General features: G+C 46.6%; 4 protein-coding genes and 1 pseudogene across 5 annotated transcripts; 4 read left to right on the forward strand and 1 right to left on the reverse strand.

Moving 5' to 3' along the window:
- Positions 1–970: 970 nt before the first annotated feature.
- Positions 971–6586, forward strand: LOC4337413 (uncharacterized). The gene is made up of 7 exons (XM_015781503.3): positions 971–2638; positions 4383–4473; positions 4588–4745; positions 4828–4879; positions 5045–5127; positions 5240–5333; positions 5766–6586. Exons 1-7 carry the CDS (start codon positions 1241–1243, stop codon positions 6347–6349), a joined length of 2460 nt encoding a protein of 819 aa, XP_015636989.1. The 5' UTR covers positions 971–1240; the 3' UTR covers positions 6350–6586.
- Positions 6587–6872: 286 nt separating this feature from the next.
- Positions 6873–8161, reverse strand: LOC4337414 (dof zinc finger protein DOF3.1-like; annotated as a pseudogene). Its single transcript, XR_001545635.3, has 2 exons — positions 7925–8161; positions 6873–7600 (listed from the first exon to the last, which is right to left on the reverse strand). The product of XR_001545635.3 is annotated as a dof zinc finger protein DOF3.1-like (transcript).
- A 6324-nt stretch (positions 8162–14485) lies between these two features.
- Positions 14486–16123, forward strand: LOC4337415 (protochlorophyllide reductase A, chloroplastic-like). Its single transcript, NM_001402458.1, has 2 exons — positions 14486–14614; positions 14736–16123. Exons 1-2 carry the CDS (start codon positions 14558–14560, stop codon positions 15840–15842), a joined length of 1164 nt encoding a protein of 387 aa, NP_001389387.1. The 5' UTR covers positions 14486–14557; the 3' UTR covers positions 15843–16123.
- Positions 16124–16323: 200 nt separating this feature from the next.
- LOC4337416 (probable N-acetylglucosaminyl-phosphatidylinositol de-N-acetylase) lies at positions 16324–20097 on the forward strand. Its single transcript, XM_015778583.3, has 9 exons — positions 16324–16735; positions 17097–17167; positions 17327–17391; positions 17491–17535; positions 17626–17706; positions 18093–18160; positions 18698–18746; positions 19086–19243; positions 19608–20097. Exons 1-9 carry the CDS (start codon positions 16341–16343, stop codon positions 19669–19671), a joined length of 996 nt encoding a protein of 331 aa, XP_015634069.1. The 5' UTR covers positions 16324–16340; the 3' UTR covers positions 19672–20097.
- Positions 20098–20678: 581 nt separating this feature from the next.
- LOC4337417 (probable polyol transporter 4) lies at positions 20679–23413 on the forward strand. The gene is made up of 2 exons (XM_015778423.3): positions 20679–21056; positions 21691–23413. Exons 1-2 carry the CDS (start codon positions 20825–20827, stop codon positions 23073–23075), a joined length of 1617 nt encoding a protein of 538 aa, XP_015633909.1. The 5' UTR covers positions 20679–20824; the 3' UTR covers positions 23076–23413.
- Positions 23414–23755: the final 342 nt, after the last annotated feature.

Raw genomic sequence — 23755 nt, forward strand, 5'->3', positions numbered from 1 at the left:
AACTCTGATTCACTGTAACTATTATATATACTCTGATTTTTCTTTTAAAGAAAAACTCTGATTTCAATCTTCACAGGTACAGCACCTAAGTTTTTTTTTTCTTTTCAACTCCACCACGGAAATATGCTACTCTTTCCGATCAACGTTTAGGATAAGATTTGATTGAAGTTTTCCCAATAAGTTCATTTAATGTGGGGAGTACAAAACCCTCCCATCAAAACCCGTCGGGTGTGTTTAGTTCGCGAAAAGAAAATTTTTAGGTATCACATCAAATGTTTGACCGGATGTCGGAAGGGGTTTTCGGACACGAATAAAAAAAACTAATTTCATAACTCGTTTGGAAACCGCAAGAAGAATCTTTTGAGCCTATTTAATCCGTCATTAGAACATGTGGGTTACTCTAACACTTATGGCTAATCATGGATTAATTAGGCTTAAAAGATCCGTCTCGCGATTTTCTTCCTAACTGTACAATTAGTTTTTTTAATTTATATTTAATGCTCTATACATGTGTCCAAAGATTCGATGTGATGTTTTTATCTAAACTGGACCTTCATCTGAAAAATGAAATTGCTAGTGGTACAAAACGTGCGGCACTGTGAGAGGCCTAAGTGCACAGTAGAAACGATGTGATTGGTTGTTGGAGAGGGGAAAATTACTGGCAACCACACAAAGAGCGATACTACTACTCCATTGATACTACACAAGAGTTAACCTAACCACGAACAAATTCTTAGCATGAAACATTATTAGCATCACAAAATTAATAATGTCATAAACCAAGACATCTTGATCCTAGGCAGGATATGTATCCTATGTTCCATGCCTCAAAATGACGCATGCACATTTCGCATTATCTAATCGAGCGGTCCGGCTAATTTTGGCCCGATACCTCCCCGGGGGCCCCACCTGTCATTGTCCCCAGCCCCCGGCAAGGATATACCCTCCGATCCCCCTGATACTAGGGATCAGCAGCAATTTTGCCACGGCGGCGCCTCCATCATCATCGAGTCGAGTCGAGTCGTCTGCAAAGTCCAAAGTCGAGGGAGATGAGAGAGGAGACTTGTTGATCCAAATGGCGCCCTCGTTGTTGTCTTCCCAACTCCAACTGCACGCCGACGACGTCGCACCCCGCACGAACTAGACAAACACCCACACCATAATCCAAAACCAAAACCTCCTCGCCACATATAAATCCCCATTTGCGCGCGGCCGCCTCGCCGGAGGGGAGGGTGTCGCAATGCCGGAGGCTGCGGCGGCGGCGGCGGGCCACATGGATCCGGTTGGCGACGAGGCGGCGGAGAGGAGGGAGATGGAGGAGAAGGAGGAGGAGGAGGAGGAGGAGGAGGAGGATGAGGAGTTCTACGAGTCGCTGGATCGGATCCTGTCGTCGTCGTGCTCGTCCACGTCCGCCTCCGACGACGACGACCAGCAGCACCGGCGGAGGCGGCGGCACCACCCGCAGCCGCAGCAGCTGTCGTCGTCCGCGACGTTCTCCGCGTACGAGGTCTGGATCTCCGAGCCGACATCCGTCGAGGAGCGCCGCCGCGTGCTGCTGCGTCGGCTCGGCCTCGCCCACGACTCCGAGCCCCTGCCGCACCCGTCCCCACGCGTATCATCCTCCTCCCCTCGTTCGCCGACCCCTTCCCCCCCGTCCTCGTCGCCGCCTCGGCCGGCTCCCGTGGTGGCCGCCGCGGAGGAGCCCAGATCCAGCGGCCACGGGAAGCCGCCGCTTGCGAGGAACCCGAGCGGCGGCGCGGAGCAATGCCGGATCCGGAACCTGGACGACGGTACGGAGTTCGAGGTCGGGGAGGTTCACGATGAGGTGGTCCGGGAGGTCGGCACTGGCCGGCAGCTCACCTTCGAGGAGTTCGAGCTCTGCATTGGCCGCTCCCCGATCGTCCAAGAGCTCATGCGCCGGGCCACCACAGCCGCATCATCCTCCACCTCCGACCACGCCGCCCCAGCATCCAAGCCACGGAGGAAGCCTGGAGGCTGGCTGCGTGGCATCCGGCACCTGGCGGGAAGCGTTGCATACGGGCGCAGCAGCACCGATGAGAGGGACAAGGAGAAGGAGAAGGAGAAGAAGGAGAGGGAAGCGCGGCGCCTGAGCTCCGCCACCGATGACAGCCTTGACGGCAACGGCTCGCGCAATGCAGGGAGGGTCAGGGTGCGGCAGTATGGGAAGGCGTGCAAGGAGCTCACCGGGCTGTTCATGACACAAGAATTGGCTGCCCATTCGGGCTCAATCTGGTGTATCAACTTCAGCTTGGATGGACGATACCTTGCAAGCGCTGGCGAGGACCGTGTCATCCATGTGTGGGAGGTATCAGAGGGAGAAAGAAAGGGAGAATTGCTCGGGGAAGGTACGGTGGCAAGGGAGAACGGTGGTGGCTGCAGCCCGTTTCTTGCAGCTGTTGGGAATGGATCGCCGGAGCTGGCAACATTGTCATTGAGCTGTGCTGACGGGGGTTTTGTGGAGAAGAAGAGGAGGCCAAGGATGCAAAGCAGCCGGAAGTCTGTTGGCTCTGATCATCTAGTTGTGCCTGAATGTGTGTTTGGGTTCAGAGATAAACCAGTATGCTCTCTATTGGGTCACGCCGCCGATGTTCTTGATCTATCATGGTCCAAATCTCAGGTGCGAACTTTGTGATCTTTCGATTGAATGTTAAACTGTTAAATCATAACTTTTGGCACTCTGGCATATGTTCTAAAAAATCACAATAATAAACCATCACACTGCCTTGTTCTTCAGGGCAACAAGGAAAAAGTTATGTTTCGTTTTAGTGTTGTCTAGATAGTAGGACAGAAAAGAAGTCGTTTGTTGTTTTGATGATGTTTAGTACGGCAGTAAGGCCCGCATTGTTAAAAAGGCTAAAGATCAAATCAACGGGCTATTTGGAAAACAATGCATTTTGTCATTTTGCCATAGTAATTGAGCGTAGGCTTCAGCATGCAACATTTGGCTACATCTTGCTGATAGAAAAGTGAAATTGGTTGAGTGGTTGTTGAGCACTACAGTTTTGCACTGGTGAAAGATTCTTGCACTAGGCGTGAATTTGTTTCAACTTGCTAGGATGGTCTATTCTTTGACTTCATTGGCCTGTCTGTGAAATATGTATCATTGCCATGCCTCGTAACCTGGGAAACAGCACTCTTACTTGATCCTAATCTTTTCACACTTCAGCTATAAAGATCTGTATGTGGAATTGTTTTGCATAACTTAGTTTGGTTGTTATGATTTTTCTACTCAGCCTTTATAATTATAGGACTGTTATTGTGATTTACTCGGAAGATTTTACTGAGATAGTATAATTGAATCGTGATCTATCTGTTTTTTCCCTTACTTTTTTGTCATCCTGATTGATCTGTTGTCAATGCAACTGCAACATTAAGGAACAAATCTGTTGTTTAATTGCCTTCGTATGTTGGTTGGATTTTTTTTTTTGGGGGGGGGGGGTGGGGGGGGGATCGGATAGTCAATGACCAAAATATACAAACTGTTGAAAACAGTCATCATAGTCCACTCATTTTCTTGATAGGCCCGAAGAAATTCTAATCAGATTTTGCTGCCTAATCAGTGGTGTTCCATTGGCCACTGAGCTGACGGGTACTCAAAATGTGGTTTTGTCAACACTCTTGCATATGCTTGAAATAGGCCCTACTGATATTCCATGATAATTGTTTGTCTTGACGGTATATACTTCATATATGGACTATGGTTTACAAATCCCTATTCGTAAATGCCATGTACAGTGCGATTGTGATTTGTACTTTGACAGGAAAAGCGTAAAGCATAGTCGTAAATGATGTGGTGATAATCCTCATTGGAAATAATTGTTTTGTTTGCATCTGACATTATCACGTATAATTCATCTGCACTCCCACGAATTTGCAAATATCACCTATACACTTAATCTGCGGGATCTATGTAGTGGTCAAATTCAAATACATGAGCAGCAAATCTGTATTATCCATCTTGTACTTCTGCAATCTCTTTTGTGTCTTTTCTGTTGTTCTAAGGTCACTTAGGTTTGACACATAAATACTATACAAAATATGCATATTTAGCTTTTGCCCCTGCTTTTTGATTGGCTTTTATGACACTTTTTTTATTACGAGCTGCATTCAAACTTGTTAACTATTCTAATCTGTAATTGAAAGAATTTCACTCATTCCTTAACCTAATTCACTTACTCACTGAATGGAATATATAACAATGAAACCATTAGTTGCTAATCAATGAACATGGACTTCACATCTGAAGTTTGTAAAACAAGCCCATTGTAAATTGATGTCTTTGAAGTTTGAAAGAAAACCAGTTTAAACTGAATACAACTATATGGAGGTGCTAACTGGTTGTTTGGTTTTTTATCATGCAGTACTTGCTTTCATCCTCAATGGACAAAACTGTTAAACTATGGGACATTACTACTAGTACCTGTCTGAAAACATTTTCACACACAGACTATGGTAAGTCTAGCTACAGGGTCATTTTCTATGTATGAACACCTTTCTTCAGTAACCATGTATATGTTTGGAGCAGCCTGACAATTAATTACTCCGCTGCACTCAAATTTGTTTCAGTGACTTGCATCCAGTTCAATCCCGTGGATGATAACTTCTTCATTAGTGGATCACTGGATGAAAAAGTACGCATTTGGAATGTACATGATCGTAAGATTGAGGATTGGAATGATCTTCATGAGATGGTCACTGCTGCGTGTTACTCCCCTGATGGACAGGTTGACCTAGTTTCTAGTGAATGATTATCTATTGGCCATAAAACACAATGTGCTTACTCTATATTTCTTTGTGCCTTTGAAGGTTGCACTGGTGGGATCACACAAGGGAAGCTGTCATTTATTTGATACAACTGGTATGTCTCTCAGTGCAGTTATTCCCCAATCTAATCTTAGGTTCTAGCTAAGAGTTCCTATTTGTGTAGCTATAAAATAGCATGATCTCAAAGGAAACAAGAGTAGAGACTTTAGAGTTTGCCTTCCCTCAATAATGAGCTTGCACATTTATTTTGTCTTTTCAGAAAAGAAGCTTCAGTACAAAAGTCAGATAGAACTAAGAATCAGGAAGAAGAAGTCTGGCCAGAAGAAGATAACTGGCTTCCAGGTAGTGCATAATTGCGTGGCGGACATTTGTTAAGAAAGAGTGGTCTGTACTCTAATAGTTAGATGTTAGCCTGATGCCTCTTGTACATGCTAAATATCTCTACTTCATACAGTTTGCTCCTGGAAGCTCGTCGGAAGTCCTGATTACCTCTGCAGATTCAAGAATCCGTGTTGTTAATGGTGATGAACTCGTTCACAAATTTAAAGGTAATGCTTCATTCACTGTACTTGTGTATCCTCTAGACGTTGACGGATGTAGAACACCTAGAAGGAACCTGGCCGATTTAAAGTAGTAAGTAACCCAAATTCAAGTGATTCATACTTTGGAAAACCCCCACATCCCACCTATTTACCTCAGTTCCTAACATGTTCACAGATCAAATCATAGGTTCCATTTCCCCAATTTCCCCCGATGGGTGTGTTTAGTTCACGCCAAAATTGGAAGTTTGATTGAAATTGGAACGATGTGACGGAAAAGTTGGAAGTTTGTGTGTGTAGGAAAGTTTTGATGTGATGGAAAAGTTGGGAACTAAACCAGGCCCTAATCACAAGAACTGTGCACTTGATTGGTGCATTAGCTCACTCAGTAGGCCAGTATTTATACTGTTTCACTTACATTTTATTTGATCTTTTCACCAGGGTTCCGAAATACAAGTAGCCAAATATCCGCTTCTGTAGCTCCAAACGGGAAATATGTGGTCTGTGCCAGTGAGGACTCCCACGTGTATGTCTGGAGGCATGACAATACTTCCCATCCGAGCAGAAGCAGGAGTGCAGTTGATGTAACCAACTCATATGAGCATTTCCATTGCCATGATGTCACTGTGGCTATCACATGGCCCGGCGCTGAATCCCGTGGCTCATTCGGGTCCCGTAGCAGCAGAAACAGTGATTCAGACGATGCAGTGATGAACACGGGTCGGGATGCCCCTGTAGAGAACAGTGAGCATGATCTGAATGGCACTGTCAATAGATGCACCAAGCGCCCAGTTTGTGAAGGTGTTGCAAGCACAAGCAATCCTCCAGCGGATGGAGTATCAACGTCCTGGCCTGACGAGAAACAATCGTCTGCCAAGAGCAGTCCTGGTCACTGCTCATCCGACCTTTGCATTGGAGCTTTGGATGTTCAGCGCCGGTCAGCTTGGGGATTGGTGATTGTCACTGCAGGAAGGGGTGGTGAAATTAGGGTGTTCCAGAATTTCGGCTTCCCGGTTCAAGTGTAAAGCTAGTGTGAGAATATTCAGAGATGTCCGTTTGTTTACTGTATAGATATCGTTAGTTTTTTCTCCATTTCACCTAGTTCTTTTACTAGCTAAAAGATTTCCCTGTTTCGCTGTCAGGTTGGGAGCCCCAGTAGCTCAATCCAACTTGCTAAGCACCACACTATTTTTTACCCTCTGTTGATACAAGGCTTTGTGTAATTGTATGGTTAACAACCAATACATCGATTTGTTTGTTCATATATTGTTTCTTGGTTATACACTGATTGATATATGAAGATAATTTCTAACTCCATGATAATCCATTGTGCAATCTTCCCTCCCAGTATGGCTTTTATTGAACTACACTGTTCAGCATTCTACAGTTCATTTAATTACTAGGAGCACATGCTAGAATCTTGATGGCAACAAACTCTTATTATTGTCATTAACACTGCACATACGTAAACACATCTTCCAGCTACAGATCACGATTCACTGATCCCAATGATAATCACCACATCATTGTGCAAGCGTATGAAATTGGTGAGAGAAGAAAACTGCAAACACCACGTTGGATAATTGAGCTGCTTAATTACATTCCCAATAATTATATCATAATCCCTAGCTCAGCAAAATATACTTCATACCGATCGAAGAACACACTACCTGCATACCGATCGAAGAACGCACTACTTGAGGCTGCTTTGCTAAAACCGGAGCCCCCCAAAACACGAGCGACCAGCTGTGTACTGTTCGTCAGTTACCCGGCGGCGGCCAGCTGAGATCAAGGCCGGCGATGTCGGCGAAGTTGTCCCACGCCGCGCCGGTGACCGCCGTTCCATCGTCCCACGGCGCGATCCCGCAGTTGTACAAGTCAGGGACAGCCGATGCCCAAGAGAACGCGGCCGGCGCAACGCCGGCGAGGCCGAACTGCGGCAGGAAGGCGCCGTCACTGAGGAACGGGAAGCCGGCTGGGAGGTCGGCGTACGCGTCCGTGGTGGAAGTCGTGGGTGGCGGCGGCGACGCCGAGGAAGGGTCGGCGTCGGCGGAGACCCTGCGGCGCTTGCCGCCGCCGCCGCGGCGAGAGGCGCCGCCCACCGGCACGTCGCGGAGCGTGCCCCCGTGCGTCCAGTAGCGGCGGCAGGCGCGGCAGAAGTGGCGCGGCTGCGACGTGCTGTAGTTGTTGTAGTAGCAGAACTTGGTGTTGGTGGATCGGCAGCGCGGGCACTCCAGCTGCTGCTGCTTCTTCTCCTGCTGCCCCGTGCGATCTCCCTGCAAATCAAAAACCACATCCACATCACTGGCCGATCCCTACGCACTTCATTTTTTTCGTGAACACGCAAAAAAGATTACACGTAGTATATTAGAATAAAAAAATTGTAGTTACACAACACAATCAGTCAGACCGACTTATGCCAGAGAACGGCTAAACACAAACTCTAGAAAGTAGAAAGAGCGAGCCACGCTACATTCTCAACAAATCTCCAGAAACAGCAACACTAGCTAAAAACCACGTATATCCCTACACACTTCCACAGCTAATATGCAACTGCATCTGCAAGTGTAATTAAGTATGTAACCGAGTAATTAACTGACCTGGTGCGGCGGCGAGGCGTCGGAATCGGCCGGGCGCTTGTTGGAGGCGGTGGCGGCGGCGGCGGAGAGCACGAGTGACGGGGAGGAGGCAACCGCAGGAGCCATTTGGTCGGTTGCAGCAGCAGAAGGGCATGCCGCGCGCGGTCAGACTGCTGGCCTTAATAACCTCGCGCTATCTACAATCTCTGCCGCTTAATCTGCAGTTTCTGTGGGCGCGTGATCTCGATCGTCTCTCTCGGGAGAAGGAAGAAGCTAAAGCTAGCAAGCAGCCGGCTATTTGTAGCAAGATCCTAGTACGAGACGACGACGAGGAGGCTGGGGTATACGTAGACAGAGACGTAGCAGTCAGTCCGACCTGGAGGGCGGCAAAGCAATTATGCCTGAGCAGTTGGTGATGTGTTGGTTTTCGTCGTGGACCGGCTAGGCTAGGCGAGCGAGCTTGGCATAGCTGCTATATATAGACGGAGGCGCGAGGAAGGAAGGAATGGAAGGTGGCGGGCGGCCGCCGGTGGAGCCCGCGCCTGACGCAGCGAGATATACTCTCCTTGTGCGTTAAGCTTTCCTCAACTTGTACCACCTCGCTAAGCTAGCTAGCCCTGTACACACGGTTCGCGATGCGTGCCTCTTGCCTCTGGCCACACGAGCAGAGCAACGCACCGCACCAGACGTACATGCGTTCAGGGATGAAAACGGTCGGAAGGATAGCATTTCTACTCAACAATTGACTGAGTATGTTTAGTTTGTGAAAAGAAAATTTTTAGGTATCACATCAGATATTTGACCGGATGTTGGAAGGATTTTTCGGACACGAATGAAAAAATTAATTTCAGAACTCGCTTGAAAACCGCAAGACGAATCTTTTGAGCCTAATTAATCCGTCATTAGTATATGTGGGTTACTGTAGCACTTACAGCTAATCATGGACTTATTAGACTCAAAAGATTCGTCTCGCGATTTTTCTCCTAATTGTGCAATTAGTTTTTTCATTTATCCATATTTAATGTTTTATGCATGTGTCCAAAGATTCGATGTGATGTTTTTAGAAAAAAAAATTGGAGAACTAAACGGGGCCTGAGTGCGTAGCACTCTTTTTTTCTACTAATATATTGGCATGCAATTCTTTTGCGCGTTCGAAAAAAAACTCAACAATTCTCGGTCAGTTGAAAATTTTCATATCCGATTTAGCTATGGGACCAACTATACATTTGTCGACAAATTTTCTACTAAAAATTTGACAGATGTAATTATAGTACAATCGTAATGTAATTACACTGTAACTTGTATGTAATTACACTGTAACTTGTATGTAACTACAGTGTAACTTGTATGTAAGTTTCACGTAATTTTGAATCGTTAGATCTGTTACAAGATTTGTTCTAGTGAGGAAGAAAAAAATCACAGCACACACATATGTGAAAGGATTTGTTCCCACGACCTCTATTTTACTGAAATAACATGTTATCGAGAGATTCTTCGAAGTTACATTATAGGTACAGTGTAATTACACTACGATTGTACTGTAATTACATGCAAGTTACACTACAATTGTACTGTAATTACATCTGACAAATATTAGGGGGAGAAATTTGATGATAAATATCTAGCAAAATCGTTTAGCTATTGGTTAGCGCAATACGACACTAAAAAAAACTGGAGAAAAAAACAGAATTTACACATAGCTAGAACAAAACGATAAAGAAAACGTTACAGTACTACTTTTAACTTAACGAGATACACGATTGGTGGGGATTTTGATCGTCTATCATTTTCACCCGAGCAATCTACATGTACTACTAGGTACCAACAAACCAGTCTACCAGCATGCATGCATGCTCCTAGTGTACGAAGTACGTGGACCGTGGACGTACTGCTCCTGCCTCTAGTAGTCATGCAGAATACAGTGTAAATCGTACAGTGATCTTGGCCACTGGGATTGGCTGGCGTGGATCCATCCCGGCTGGATGACCAGCCAGCTCGATCGGTCAGCAGCACACTATACGGTGGGCACGCCCGTGTCACGCATTCCTGCGTCTGCGTGCGTGGCAGCCAGCCAGGTTCGCTCATCTCCTACTACGGCCCTGTTCGAATCTCCAACTAAAGCTGGATAAATTTTTAGATAAAAGTAATACTTTTCAAACTGCTAAACGGTGCGTTTCGTGTAAAAACTTTTTACATGAAAGTTGTTCTAAAATATTAGATTAAACCATTTTTTAAGTTTATAATAATTACAACTTAATTAATCACACATTATTATCATCTCGTTTTATATAAAAACACTTAATTTACATCTTAATCCTCATGTTCGGCAGGTTCTAGCGCTCGCTCGATCGATCGATCGATCTCTCGGCGCAATGGATGGATGGATGGGGACGCGGGCGGAGGAGGAGGACGGGTGTGCGTGGCTGGGTTGGCGGGCGGTGGAGTTGGGGAAAAAGGACGGATGCGGGTGTGGGGTCTTGGTCGGTGGCGGCTTTTCCACGGGACGGGCCCCGCCTCCGCGAAATATTGCGCTGTCACCGTCGCCCCCCGCCTTGCATTGCTTCTCCTACTCTCGAATCGAATCGAATGCGTTGCTCGCTCGCTCGCTTCTCTGCAGTGCAGTGCAGTGCAGCGCGTCGGCTGCTGGCCCCAGCTCGGGCTGCCCGCTGCTCGCCGCGCGGGGCACACGCGCACCGCGACCTGTCGGCCGACGCAGCCACGGTGCGTGCATACGTGCAGTGCATCTCGTCGGATCGGCGCATGCATCCGTGGTTTGGTTTGTCATCAGCGCGCTGCCGCCCTGTAGCTCGTGAAAAGCAGTAAATTGGAATCTGAATTCTCTGCGGCTGGGATTTCTGACCGGGTGGGTTGATCAATTATCGGCAACCATGAAGCGACTAAACTTGGAAAATAATTAACCTGTCAACACCCCGTCAACTGATATGAGTCTACTTTGATACTTCGGCCGCCGTATGTAGCCCATAGTAAATTACTAGAGGATGTTAGTTTCAAATTAGAATCTTATTTTTTTTTTGGCTTGGTTTGTTTACTGAGAGCGCGGTTTCTCCATACGAGCCCGAACAATTGGACTGATATATAATTGTGTTTTTTATCCTGTGATTGCCATCGCCTATTGTGAATGCTGCTTATTCGTGTGAACGTAACGATGTCGTTATGCGAGAGACACGCATCACGCTCTCCCTTGTATGACGCTCGGCCCGCGAAACAAGGTGGTGCGTGAGCGTGCGCGTGCGGCTGATATTTTTTATTTAAGTTCTTATGACTTAATTCATTACATACTGAAGGCTCTTCAAACATACTTCCTCCGTTTTACAATCTAAGTCATTCCAGTATTTTTAGATTCATTAACATCAATATAAATATGAAAAATACTAAAATAATTTACATTGTGTAACGGATGAAGCAACTTACTCTCTCCGTCCAAAAAAAGACAAACTCTGGTTTCCGTGCCCAACGTTTGACCGTCCGTCTTATTTGAAAAAATTATAAAAAAAATTAAAAAGACAAGTCACGCATAAAATATTAATCATGTTTTATCATTTAACAAGAATAAAAATACGAATTATAAAAAAATTTTATATAAGACGGACAGTCAAAGTTGAACATGGAAACCCAGGGTTTGCCTTTTCTTGGGACGGAGGGAGTATATCTTTTATATTTTTTGAAAAATAAATATAATAAATGGTTAAACATTTATAAAAAATTTAACAACGATATATACAATATATTTAAAATAGAAAGATAAATATATATATTTAGAATAGAAAGATAGTACTTGTGTCAATACAGAACATAGACGGCACGCACTAGCTTTCGGTGGATATAGAGTACGCACAACGTGCTCTGCCTGGCTGCCTTGTCTGTCGTTTGCCGATGCCTGACCACCATACCATGCCCGCGCGTGCGCCTTGACTCGAGCGCCGTGGAGCCTTCCAATTCTACTGGCCACGAATGCACATAGTCCGATCCCAATTACATCAGTTAGGATTAGCACATGTCATGCACACACCAACCCAACAATGTTCAGAACTTGCTCGATCATCTAGCTTTTATTCCTCGATCGCTAGCTAAAAGTTCACAAGTTGCTGGGAACGGAATTGTATTCTAGTAGCTTCGAGCATTGCTGACCCCCGAGAAGTCAGTCAGAGCTTAATCATAGATCATCAGCTAGCAATTAGTAATATGCTCCTACGGGAGATTGAACAGCGTTTTTTTTGGTAGCACCTGTCACTCTTACACACAATATACTCCAATAATTAACACTTGGGTGTTGCTTCAGAAACCATCAACATTTTTAAAATCCGGTGTCCTACCGACCAATGTTACCGGCGACGGCGACGCCCAGCTGATGGATCGATCGGAATCGCGGCCGCATGCTAGCTACAGTAGCTACCAGCTCGATCGATCAGCTGTAATATATTCTGAATTAATAATTATCATATGAACAACTCGCAAGCTTCTGCATCTGCATGCGTCTAGTTAAACATTTTAAGCTGAACCCTGGTCTATTGTTCGTGGACACACGCATCCTACCTCTCTCGACCAAGCACGCCTCTTCGCCCATCATCTCAATTTAATTAGCGCTACAATACATTACTATAGTACACAGGATCTCGCATGTATATGATTAGTTGGATCAGGTCATTTTGGTCAAACGATAAGGACGAGTGTGCTGGTCGATGTCCATCATCAGCAGATAATCACATTAGTATGAGCGTACGACGGTCTATAATATCATATAGTAAATTATGTCATGCTTGCTAAGATTGATGTGAATGAAAAATGTCATATACTGATGTAGGTAAGTTGGACTTTCCAGCGAGATCCTGATGGAGAAGGAAGCTAAAATAGGCACCGTCTGATTAGGACGATAACGACCAGAGGGCAACTCGTCATGCATCTTGGTTGAATCTCTGGGTTGAATGGCCTCATGGGCAATTGGGCTTTATTTGTTGTGGGTAATTAGCCCAGGTTTTTGTGGCCTGCATGAGGAAGTGATGGGGCCCATAGCAATGGGCCTCCTGGAAATGAAACGTATTGGGCTTAATTAGAAGATTTGCTTCATTTTGTTCATTTTGTCTCTCAGGTGTTCATTTTGTTCGCCGAGAGACAGCTTCTGGATCGAATAGCCTTATCATTTTTGCTTATGCTTATATTTGTAAGCTAAAATTTAAATTTAAATTTTTAATTTGATATGATTTTATGATTTTTCATCGTATTTTTATTTTATGGCGTTTGCTTTTAAATTGCTATAGACACATGTATAAATTTTTACTTATAATATATACTATTTGGTTGTTAATAAACTATGCGGATAAGCATAACCAAAAAGACAATGCACTATTCCGCACAACCGCATCAAGTACTTGCTAGGCCTTGCATGATTGAGTTGGTCGCAGCTGCAGCGCAACACAAATGCAACAGCGATAACCATCAGCAAAAACTCTCTTGTGTTTGCAGTTGTGACCAAGTAAGCTGAGCATGCCCTTAACTTCACCTAGAAAAAAGTATACTTGGCTTAACTGCTAGTAAGACATTTCAGAACTGAGACTGGTGTACGCATTTCATGCAAGCCATTACCACTTTACCTGACATTTTGGACAGAGATTAGAAATAGTTTCGTACTACCTGCAAGTTGCAACTTGAAAAGTGAAATTTGTTCCTTGCTAATATATTGACGTGTAATTCTTTTATGCGTTAGCGTAAAAAGTTGAAATTTGGGTCAAGTTACTGGTCAGATTAACCAGTAACTGGTTAAAGTTGAAAGATGGTCTTTTAGTAATGGAGGGAGTACTACACTATCCTCAGCTGATTTAAATCTTATTCCGTCGGTGGTGATTTCGTCAATCTCCCAACTTAGTTTTTCAATATATTTATAGGATAGAGTGTGCATATGTGTGTTTATAGGGATGAGTCTACGCGCCTTATGAACACCTACTTTTGTACTGTATTTGTCAATGAAAAGAAAATCTTACCAATGCTGCGATGCTGACACCAAGAAGAGGCGATGAAAAGTGCAACGGATATCGTGCCACGTCGGTTGCCAAGTCAGCACAGACCCAATGGGCCTTTCCTACGTGTCTCGGCCACAGCCAGTCGTTTACCGCACGTTCACATGGGCACGAACTCGCGTCATCTTCCCACGCAAAACGACAGATCTGCCCTATCTGGTCCCACCCATCAGTGGCCCACACCTCCCATGCTGCATTATTTGCGACTCCCATCCCGTCCTCCACGCCCAAACACCGCACACGGGTCGCGATAGCCACGACCCAATCACACAACGCCACGTCACCATATGTTACGGGCAGCCATGCGCAGAAGATCCCGCGACGTCGCTGTCCCCCGTGTCGGTTACGAAAAAATATCCCACCACGTGTCGCTTTCACAGGACAATATCTCGAAGGAAAAAAATCGTAGCGGAAAATCCGAGGCACGAGCTGCGATTGGCTGGGAGGCGTCCAGCGTGGTGGGGGGCCCACCCCCTTATCCTTAGCCCGTGGCGCTCCTCGCTCCTCGGGTCCGTGTATAAATACCCTCCGGAACTCACTCTTGCTGGTCACCAACACGAAGCAAAAGGACACCAGAAACATAGTACACTTGAGCTCACTCCAAACTCAAACACTCACACCAATGGCTCTCCAAGTTCAGGCCGCACTCCTGCCCTCTGCTCTCTCTGTCCCCAAGAAGGTAACAATGCGCACCCAAAAATCATCTGCATTGTTGAATTCTGTCAAAAATGGATTTATTTGTGTGAAGTTTGTGCATTTTGAACAAGTTTTTGATTGGATTATGTGTGACGACTGATCAGGGTAACTTGAGCGCGGTGGTGAAGGAGCCGGGGTTCCTTAGCGTGAGCCAGAAGGCCAAGAAGCCGTCGCTGGTGGTGAGGGCGGTGGCGACGCCGGCGGCGCCGGTGGCGAGCCCCGGCGCGGGCACGTCGAAGGCGGACGGGAAGAAGACGCTGCGGCAGGGGGTGGTGGTGATCACCGGCGCGTCGTCGGGGCTCGGGCTCGCGGCGGCGAAGGCGCTGGCGGAGACGGGGAAGTGGCACGTGGTGATGGCGTGCCGCGACTTCCTGAAGGCGGCGACGGCGGCGAAGGCGGCGGGGATGGCGGCGGGGAGCTACACCGTCATGCACCTGGACCTCGCCTCCCTCGACAGCGTCCGCCAGTTCGTGGACAACTTCCGGCGCTCCGGCATGCCGCTCGACGCGCTGGTGTGCAACGCCGCCATCTACCGGCCGACGGCGCGGCAGCCGACGTTCACCGCCGACGGGTACGAGATGAGCGTCGGGGTGAACCACCTGGGCCACTTCCTCCTCGCCCGCCTCATGCTCGACGACCTCAAGAAATCCGACTACCCGTCGCGGCGGCTCATCATCCTCGGCTCCATCACCGGCAACACCAACACCCTCGCCGGCAACGTCCCTCCCAAGGCCGGGCTAGGCGACCTCCGGGGGCTCGCCGGCGGGCTCCGCGGGCAGAACGGGTCGGCGATGATCGACGGCGCGGAGAGCTTCGACGGCGCCAAGGCGTACAAGGACAGCAAGATCTGTAACATGCTGACGATGCAGGAGTTCCACCGGAGATTCCACGAGGAGACCGGGATCACGTTCGCGTCGCTGTACCCGGGGTGCATCGCGACGACGGGCTTGTTCCGCGAGCACATCCCGCTGTTCCGGCTGCTGTTCCCGCCGTTCCAGCGGTTCGTGACGAAGGGGTTCGTGTCGGAGGCGGAGTCCGGGAAGCGGCTGGCGCAGGTGGTGGGCGACCCGAGCCTGACCAAGTCCGGCGTGTACTGGAGCTGGAACAAGGACTCGGCGTCGTTCGAGAACCAGCTCTCGCAGGAGGCCAGCGACCCGGAGAAGGCCAGGAAGCTCTGGGACCTCAGCGAGAAGCTCGTCGGCCTCGTCTGAGTTTATTATTTACCCATTCGTTTCAACTGTTAATTTCTTCGGGGTTTAGGGGGTTTCAGCTTTCAGTGAGAGAGGCCTGTCAAGTGATGTACAATTAGTAATTTTTTTTTACCCGACAAATCATGCAATAAAACCACAGGCTTACATTATCGATTTGTCCACCTAAATTAAGTAATTAACCACTTGTTTAGGGGAGCCAAAATAAACCTTACCAAATTTTGGCAATTTGATAATATTGTCAAGTTTTGACATGATTTATTTTATATTTACCAAAGTTTGGTTAAAAAACTAAATGAATGCGTATCTTTGTTAACTTTACTTAAGAAAATAGTATGGTTTGAAATGACATTAATACGATCCTTAATTAATCCATACGAAAATTAGAAACAGGATGGTGGGCTCCAGGCCGGATGCAAGGCCCAGTACCCAATCCAACCGGCCCGTTTCTTCATTTAAATGGGCCGACCAGCACTGGCCCATTAAGCCACTTCTCACGCCATGAGCGCTGTCACACCGTATTCGTCGCCGGAAGTCGTCGACGTCGAGGGGACGAGGAGCCCACCGGCGAGCGGTGGCGCCACGGGGGAGGAAGGCGGCGAGCTGGGCGTCGGCGAGAACTCGAGGAGACCGACGAGAGGCCAGTCCACCACCGCGCAGCCACACAGGCACGGGGAAGAGTGGCGCGCGCGGCCGCCGGAGAAGGCTATGGCGTGGATCTGGATGCTCATGGCGGCGGGGGCCGTGCTCCTGTGGGCGGTTTCTCTGGGGCGGGTGCTCTCCTCCTCCTCGCCGGCGTGTCTGCCTGCCAACTCCACCTTCCTCTCCCCTCCTCGCGGCGACAGGATGAGCCGGAATGTCCTCCTCGTTCTCGCCCACCCCGACGACGAATCCATGTACTGCTTCTTCCTCCTCATGTCTCTTATCGTTTGCGAGCCTCGCTGTGTAAATCGTGGGGCTACAGTTCCAGTAACCGCTAACAATGAAGCTTAATAGGCTAACTCCTGTGCACGGTACCTGCTCGATGAAATTCCTGAACAAGTGAACAGTTTTTTTTTTTTTGAGCTAAGGGAGCATTCTCCCTCCATTTCCATTTAACAGAAATGAAACAAAGTTCTTACAAAAGCAGGATGATTACAGAAATGAAACTAAGTGAACAGCTGAACTTTTTATTATTTTGTGGAACTGTTTAGGGGAAATCTTGTTTATAGTATTTGTTTTGGTTGATTCTGATTGATTGTCATGTTGCTGATACAGGTTTTTTGCTCCGACTATTCTTTTCCTCAAGTCAAAAGGTCACAGCATTCATATCTTGTGCTTGTCTCAAGGTAAAAGACGTCTACACTCTGATCCTATGTGCGTATTTCGCTTTTCCAGTATGTCTCAGCTCAATCATATGTATTTCTACTCTTTAAGGGCGCCATTATTTGGATAAGAAACCTCATCTGAGTCGGTCGTTCTGATTGTCAATTTAATCCCCATATTAGGCAATGCTGATGGCCTTGGAAATATCCGCAAAGAGGAACTCTACCTTGCCTGTGTCACTCTTAAGGTAATAAGTCCTACTCTGCTCCATTATACCCCTTGGAGAGGGTCTTTTGACCTCGGTTGTCCATTGAAAAATGTGTTGAAATGGATCATGTATTTACAGATTCCAGCTGAGCAAGTTAAAGTCTTGGACCACTCAGAACTGCAGGTGCTTTATTATGAGCTCATTTTTGCCGACCTGCTTGTATGTAGGTACTGTTCCAAATATATACTTAAGTTTACACAATGTACCTTGTAGGATGGATTTCATAAAAATTGGGATCATGGACTAATAGCAGAACTTACCCTGGCACAATCCCAGTTATGGAATATCGACACGGTAATGATTCCATGTCAAGATTCAGATGATCTCCCAGTAATAATAATTCATATCTATACTCTATCAACTTTGGTGCTTTCCTGTATTATGTTTCGCTTCGAGCTTTACTGTTCTGAACAACTTTAAAAATAAAAAATATAGTGAAGAAACAGGAGCATCAAGTGCGCCTATCTGTATTATATGCCATTTAAAACTGTATTAGTTAATCTGTTCCAAATCTCAGTGCGGTGTTGCTGCAAACAGGTACCCAGGTTGAGTACATCATATGATTGTGCAAGTGAAATGCCTTTTTCGTCCTGATTTTCTAGACCTCAAAATATGGAAATTTTGCATTTTGTTCATTCCGATTCCCCTATTTACTCCTGCAATATTTGTTGTCATTTTAGATTGTTGCCTTCGATTCCCGAGGAGTATCAGGCCATCCAAATCATTGCGATGTTCATCATGGAATCTGGTTAGTTCAACTTTGTTGTTTAGCATTTTTAGAATAACAACTGTTTGAGTTTGATGCCCTCTTGTAAGAAAAATTTTCTGGTACTGATGTATTTTATATTGTTAGCTTGTCCGCACAAGCTTCTATAATATCTACATAGTTGTTAAGTTACATATCTTGTCAAGTCACAACATGTTCTGCCGAAAGAAAGTGTATTACCTAACTTCAACATAACTGTGGCCTCCCCTTTCCCATCACCACACCCCTTTGTAAGGGTTCTCTCTTTCTCTCCCATGATCTCATCCCTTTCATGCATATATAATATAAGTTGTTTTGGGGTCACACTTTAATTGAACAGTTTGGCTAATTCATGTATGTCATGACTATGGCCTGTAGCTCTTGGTTGGTGATGTGCACTTATTCCATCTATTTAATGCCGGATTTGCTTACATTTCTTTCACTTATGACAGTCTAGATTACACATATGTAGCATATTTCTGCAGGGTGTTTCTAGCATTTTTCTTTGGAGTCTTAATAAATCTATTTTTCTATGAACAGCAAGCTTCTGCGTGACAACGGGCAAGGACACATTGAAGCATGGGAGCTTGTAAAATTCTTCCCTGATATCCTAGCTTTATTTTCTTCACGTTGCCATATACTCTACTTATTCCAGAGTCTAAAAGAGCCTGTGCATTGCTTTCTTGAATTTATGAATTGCGTGCTTAAATGCATTGATATCATCATTTTCGTTGGAAGTAAAGACAGAAAACAATAACACTACACATGCCTTCTCTGCATAGATTTGAATTGCTTGATGTGTCTATCTCATTTGATGGCTAATTTCTATGATTTTTATTGGCACTAGGCTAGTTAACCTCTAAACAATTCCCTGTGAATACATTAATTTGAAGAAGCTAACCTGGATTATGCCTGTTTATTTGGATAGGTAAGCTTGAACATTTTTCGCAAGTACAGTGGTCCAGTTGACATTTGGCTATCTTCCACCCTCTCCTCAAGCTCAAAACAACCAACTTATACTCTTGTTAATAATAGCCCTTCCAGAAGCTTTGAGGCAATGGCTTCACACAAAAGCCAGTGGGTTTGGTAAGTTGAAAATTTTGTTTTCACTACTTAAATGTTGTCTACTTCTAGGAAGTACTATATATATTGTGTGGTTCAAAATTATCACTTAAAAAGAAGTTTCTACCTTGCAATATAGACGTAGTACCTCATAAGAATCATCCCTTTGACACCCAAAAAAAGTCATGGCCAACATATACAATCTCAATTGTTTCTTTGACTACTGTAAGACTGGTTGTTTGTATTTTTGAGAACTCATTGTTAGACTTGTTTTTTGTGTGATACTGCATGATGGGAAAGAAATGAAGCATTTAAGGGGCTCAAAATTCTCAAAACTTGTGTGTTTTACAATATATTCAGGAAACTGACATTTTGCTTGTGTTTATAGGTTCAGGAGATTGTTTGTCCTATTCTCAAGCTACACATACATAAATGTGCTCCAAAAAATTTGAAGTTTGTTGTCGTGCCAAAGCAAGCACCTTCCGGCTCAGATTGTCAAATGCCTGTACATGCAGAGTGCCAGAGTGTAAGCGGGAAGCTTCTCTGAAGAAAGACAACAATGTTGACATTGGATCAGGAATTCGAAAGATACTGAAATGTGATGATGAAATGCAACAGTTTAGGAACCTTTGTGATTATATGCCCTTTATACTTGTGTTGTAGGCCATCGATTGTGTTCATAGAGTTAGATTGGACCTCTGTATCCTCAGCTAGTTTCTCTTGCTTGAAGAGTTATTGCCGTTGTTGGACGATCAATCTATATTGCAGTGTTACACAAGGTAACTGATGAACTGATATTACTATGCTGTCGCTCAAGCTGTATTCAAGCCAGACAATTTTGTCTTCTTTTTGAGCTTTATGGACTTGATTGCTAACTACTACAATTGTAGATTGAGAATTTGAGTTTTGATCAAGAAGAGCGGTACCATTTTACTCCTGAAAGATATAAGCTACTCCTCCGTAGCATTTTTTTTCCTGTGAAACTAATGCCTTTGCAAACGAGACCTACCTTTTTGTGCCGGCAGGAGTACACAATCTCGGGCCCTGTGATTTAGATGACTGATTGGATTTTTGTCACAGATTATCTACTTACTTAATTATAGAGATAAATTAAGACTTCTATAACAAGTGGTCTAAGCAATGCATAGAAGATTTTTTTTTTTGAAGTGTGAAGTAAATAATCTGTTTCAATAATCCGGTGAGTAATACGTAATATCAAAAGAACAGAGGCCGGCGTGCAAGGTTGTTCAGAACCATCTGTTCATCCATGAAGTGCAAGTACTGCCCAGCCCAATGCCCCAAGAGCCCACAGTACCCTTGTCAGAAATCACGAGTAGTACAAGGGCTTGAACACAAAATGACCCATTTGAAAATTCGACCTCCTCCGCTTTGGCGTTGAACAGCAAATCGCGTGTCAAAACTCAAAAGCGGACAGAATTAGAAACTTATAAAATCTCTCTCGCTGCCTCCACTTCTTCTTCCTCCTCCTCCTCCTCAGATCCAGCAATCCGCGATACCACCATTAGTACCATTCGAAGCGCCGCCCTCTACTCGCCGGAGAGGAGGAAGACGGAGCAAAGGGAGCGCATCAGATAAGCAGAAGGCATGGGGCTCCCCGGCGCCGAGCCGCCGGCGGCCAGCGGCGGCGGCCTCCCTGGATTCTTCGGCGGCAAGAGCAAGTACGTCCGCATGGACGACGTGCTGCCGCAGGAGCAGGAGGAGGACGGCGTCGGCGGCGGAGGCGGAGGCGTCCGCGTCCGCCGGAGCCACAGCAGCAGGCGCTACGTCTTCGCCTGCTCTGTCTTCGCCTCCCTCAACTCCGTCCTCCTCGGCTACGGTAACTAATCTCCTCCGTTTCCACATGAATCTCTCTCGCACGTATATGTGTTCGTGTTGGCTGAATCGATGGAGAATTTCGATACGCGTGCTTGGATCTTGGCAAGTTCTTGGTGATCCTGCACAAGGAGTAGGAAATGTTTTGGCCAATCGCGTTGACTATTTCTTCTTCATTAGTCTTCGGTCTTTGATGGCGACTCTCCAGCTTATTCCATGTCTGTTACCTTGTGGCGTTTAGTAGGAGTTGTTGAGTAGTCTAAACTACGGTTACTAGTTAACTGGTTAGTAATTAGCAATGCAGTTTCTTCATAATCAAGAATCAGTAGTAACTAGTATCACAATGTTTTGTTCAGATGGATTTCTATTCACTACTGATATCGAATAGTCCACTTATTTGGAATCATCGCGATGCTAATTTCAGTCAACGGCAGCTAGCTCGTAGTAGCTTTTTTTTTTTCGACAGCATTTTAGCAACACACTAAAAATTTGACTAGAACTAACTTTTTCTTTTAAGATAATGGAATTGATTTCATTAAGATGAAATTGCACCCGGGCAAAAATTAAGTTTAAGATAATTACACACAAAATGCATATATAATTCAATTTCTGTGTGGTAATAAACCTTTTGTTCCCAGATGTTGGTGTGATGAGCGGCTGCATTCTCTTCATCCAGAGAGACCTCCACATCAATGAAGTGCAGCAAGAAGTGCTCGTCGGGTGCCTCAGCTTCATCTCCCTCCTCGGCAGCCTCGCCGGCGGAAGGACGTCGGACGCCGTCGGCCGGAAATGGACGATCGGCCTCGCCGCCATCGTGTTCCAGGCCGGCGCGGCCGTCATGACGCTCGCCCCGTCGTTCGAGGTGCTCATGGTCGGGAGGCTGCTGGCCGGCGTCGGCATCGGGTTCGGCGTCATGATCGCGCCGGTGTACATCGCCGAGATCTCCCCGGCGGCGTCGCGGGGCTCCTTCACCTCCTTCCCGGAGATCTTCATCAACCTCGGCATCCTCCTCGGGTACATCTCCAACTACGCCTTCTCCGGCCTCCCGGACCACGTCAGCTGGCGCGTCATGCTCGCCGTCGGCATCCTCCCGTCGGTGTCCATCGCCTTTGCACTGCTGGTGATCCCAGAGTCGCCGCGGTGGCTGGTCATGAAGAACAGGGCCGACGAGGCGCGCGAGGTGCTTCTCAAGGTCACCGACAGCGAGGACGAGGCGAAGGAGAGGCTTGCCGAGATCGAGGCCGCCGCCGCCGTCGCGAGCGCCGGCAAGTACGGCGACAAGACGGTGTGGCAGGAGCTGACGAGGCCGTCTCCGGTGATCCGGCGGATGCTCATCACCGGGCTAGGCATCCAGTGCTTCCAGCAGATCACCGGCATCGACGCGCTCGTCTACTACAGCCCGACGATATTCCGGGACGCCGGGATCACCACCGAGAGCCAGCTCCTCGTCGCCACCGTCGCCGTCGGGTTCTTCAAGACGGCGTTCATCGCGCTTGCCATCGTGCTCATCGACCGCGTCGGGAGGAAGCCGCTGCTGTACGTCAGCACGGTCGGCATGACGGCCTGCCTCGTCGTGCTCGCGGCGACGCTCGCCGCGCTCGCGCACGGGTCGGCGTCCAGGAGCGCTGGCATCGCCGTCGCCATCCTGACCGTGTGCGGCGACGTCGCGTTCTTCTCCGTCGGGATAGGGCCCATCTGCTGGGTGATGAGCTCGGAGATCTTCCCGCTCCGGCTGCGGTCTCAGGCGGCGGCGCTCGGCGCGGTGATGAACAGGGTGACCAGCGGCGCCGTGGCCATGTCCTTCCTGTCCGTCTGCCGCGCCATCTCGGTTGCCGGCGCCTTCTCCGTCTTCGCCGTCATATCCGCCCTGTCCGTCGTGTTCGTCTACCGGTACGTGCCGGAGACGAGCGGCAAGACGCTGGAAGAGATCGAGCTGCTCTTCGGCGGCGGCGGCGGCGACGGCGAGGCGGCGCGGGGAGAGGTGGAGCTCGGTGACGGCGAGCACCTGGTGCACAAGGGATGAGGATCTTGAGTTATTGACCAAATGGATCAATGTGAACTTGGCCATTTTTTTAGGTGGGTTTTAACAGTATTACTAGATACTGGTGTTGCGGTGAATGCAAATTGCAAACCAAATTGTTTTGTTTTAGAGCACTAATAGGAAAGAAAATATCTCATACTCTTTTCCAACTTCAGAATCCTCTGTAGCATCAACGAATCATACAGTGTAAATGTTGGTGCCACTGTGCCAGTCAATCAGTCACAGTTGGTAATGCTAGTAAGCTACACTTGCACATCCATGAAACCATTACAGTGAATGTAAATAGATTCTGAACTGAATTATTCAAATTCATTGAAAAAGAGCGAATTTCCAGTGAGTTATATGATATTTTAGCAAATAGAAGAAATTTTATGCCAAATGGAAGTTTGACATCTAACCACATGGTATAAGAGCAATTATCTCGAGTGAATATTCAGAACAAGGTGATACCTCAAGTTTAATACTCTGCAATTCAGCAATTGTGCAAGTTCATGCCAAAATGACTGACCACAGCTCCAAAATTTCACTCTAAGCCTTACTACTGAATACACAATAACACAACCATGAAAATGTGGGCAGATTCCTGATACAAATTTTGACAATTTGACTTTTTGCAAAAACTATTTTTACAAATGAACCGCTGCCAAAACTTATTTCAAATC

The sequence above is a fragment of the Oryza sativa genome, chromosome 4 (assembly GCF_034140825.1).
Source record: "Oryza sativa Japonica Group chromosome 4, ASM3414082v1".
Classification (NCBI taxonomy): domain Eukaryota; kingdom Viridiplantae; phylum Streptophyta; class Magnoliopsida; order Poales; family Poaceae; genus Oryza; species Oryza sativa.

What these genes read in the sequence shown, in the direction of transcription:
- LOC4337413 (XM_015781503.3), top strand. Translation starts at nt 1,241, where the DNA reads ATGCCGGAGGCTGCGGCGGCGGCGGCGGGCCACATGGATCCGGTTGGC. An exon ending in ATTTTCACACACAGACTATG is followed by an intron (nt 4,474 to 4,587) that starts GTAAGTCTAGCT and finishes AATTTGTTTCAG; the next exon opens with TGACTTGCATCCAGTTCAAT. An exon ending in AGAAGATAACTGGCTTCCAG is followed by an intron (nt 5,128 to 5,239) that starts GTAGTGCATAAT and finishes TACTTCATACAG; the next exon opens with TTTGCTCCTGGAAGCTCGTC.
- LOC4337415 (NM_001402458.1), top strand. Translation starts at nt 14,558, where the DNA reads ATGGCTCTCCAAGTTCAGGCCGCACTCCTGCCCTCTGCTCTCTCTGTC. An exon ending in CTCTCTCTGTCCCCAAGAAG is followed by an intron (nt 14,615 to 14,735) that starts GTAACAATGCGC and finishes ACGACTGATCAG; the next exon opens with GGTAACTTGAGCGCGGTGGT.
- LOC4337416 (XM_015778583.3), top strand. Translation starts at nt 16,341, where the DNA reads ATGAGCGCTGTCACACCGTATTCGTCGCCGGAAGTCGTCGACGTCGAG. An exon ending in TTGCCTGTGTCACTCTTAAG is followed by an intron (nt 17,392 to 17,490) that starts GTAATAAGTCCT and finishes ATGTATTTACAG; the next exon opens with ATTCCAGCTGAGCAAGTTAA. An exon ending in CACAAAAGCCAGTGGGTTTG is followed by an intron (nt 19,244 to 19,607) that starts GTAAGTTGAAAA and finishes TTGTGTTTATAG; the next exon opens with GTTCAGGAGATTGTTTGTCC.
- LOC4337417 (XM_015778423.3), top strand. Translation starts at nt 20,825, where the DNA reads ATGGGGCTCCCCGGCGCCGAGCCGCCGGCGGCCAGCGGCGGCGGCCTC. An exon ending in CTCCGTCCTCCTCGGCTACG is followed by an intron (nt 21,057 to 21,690) that starts GTAACTAATCTC and finishes TTTTGTTCCCAG; the next exon opens with ATGTTGGTGTGATGAGCGGC.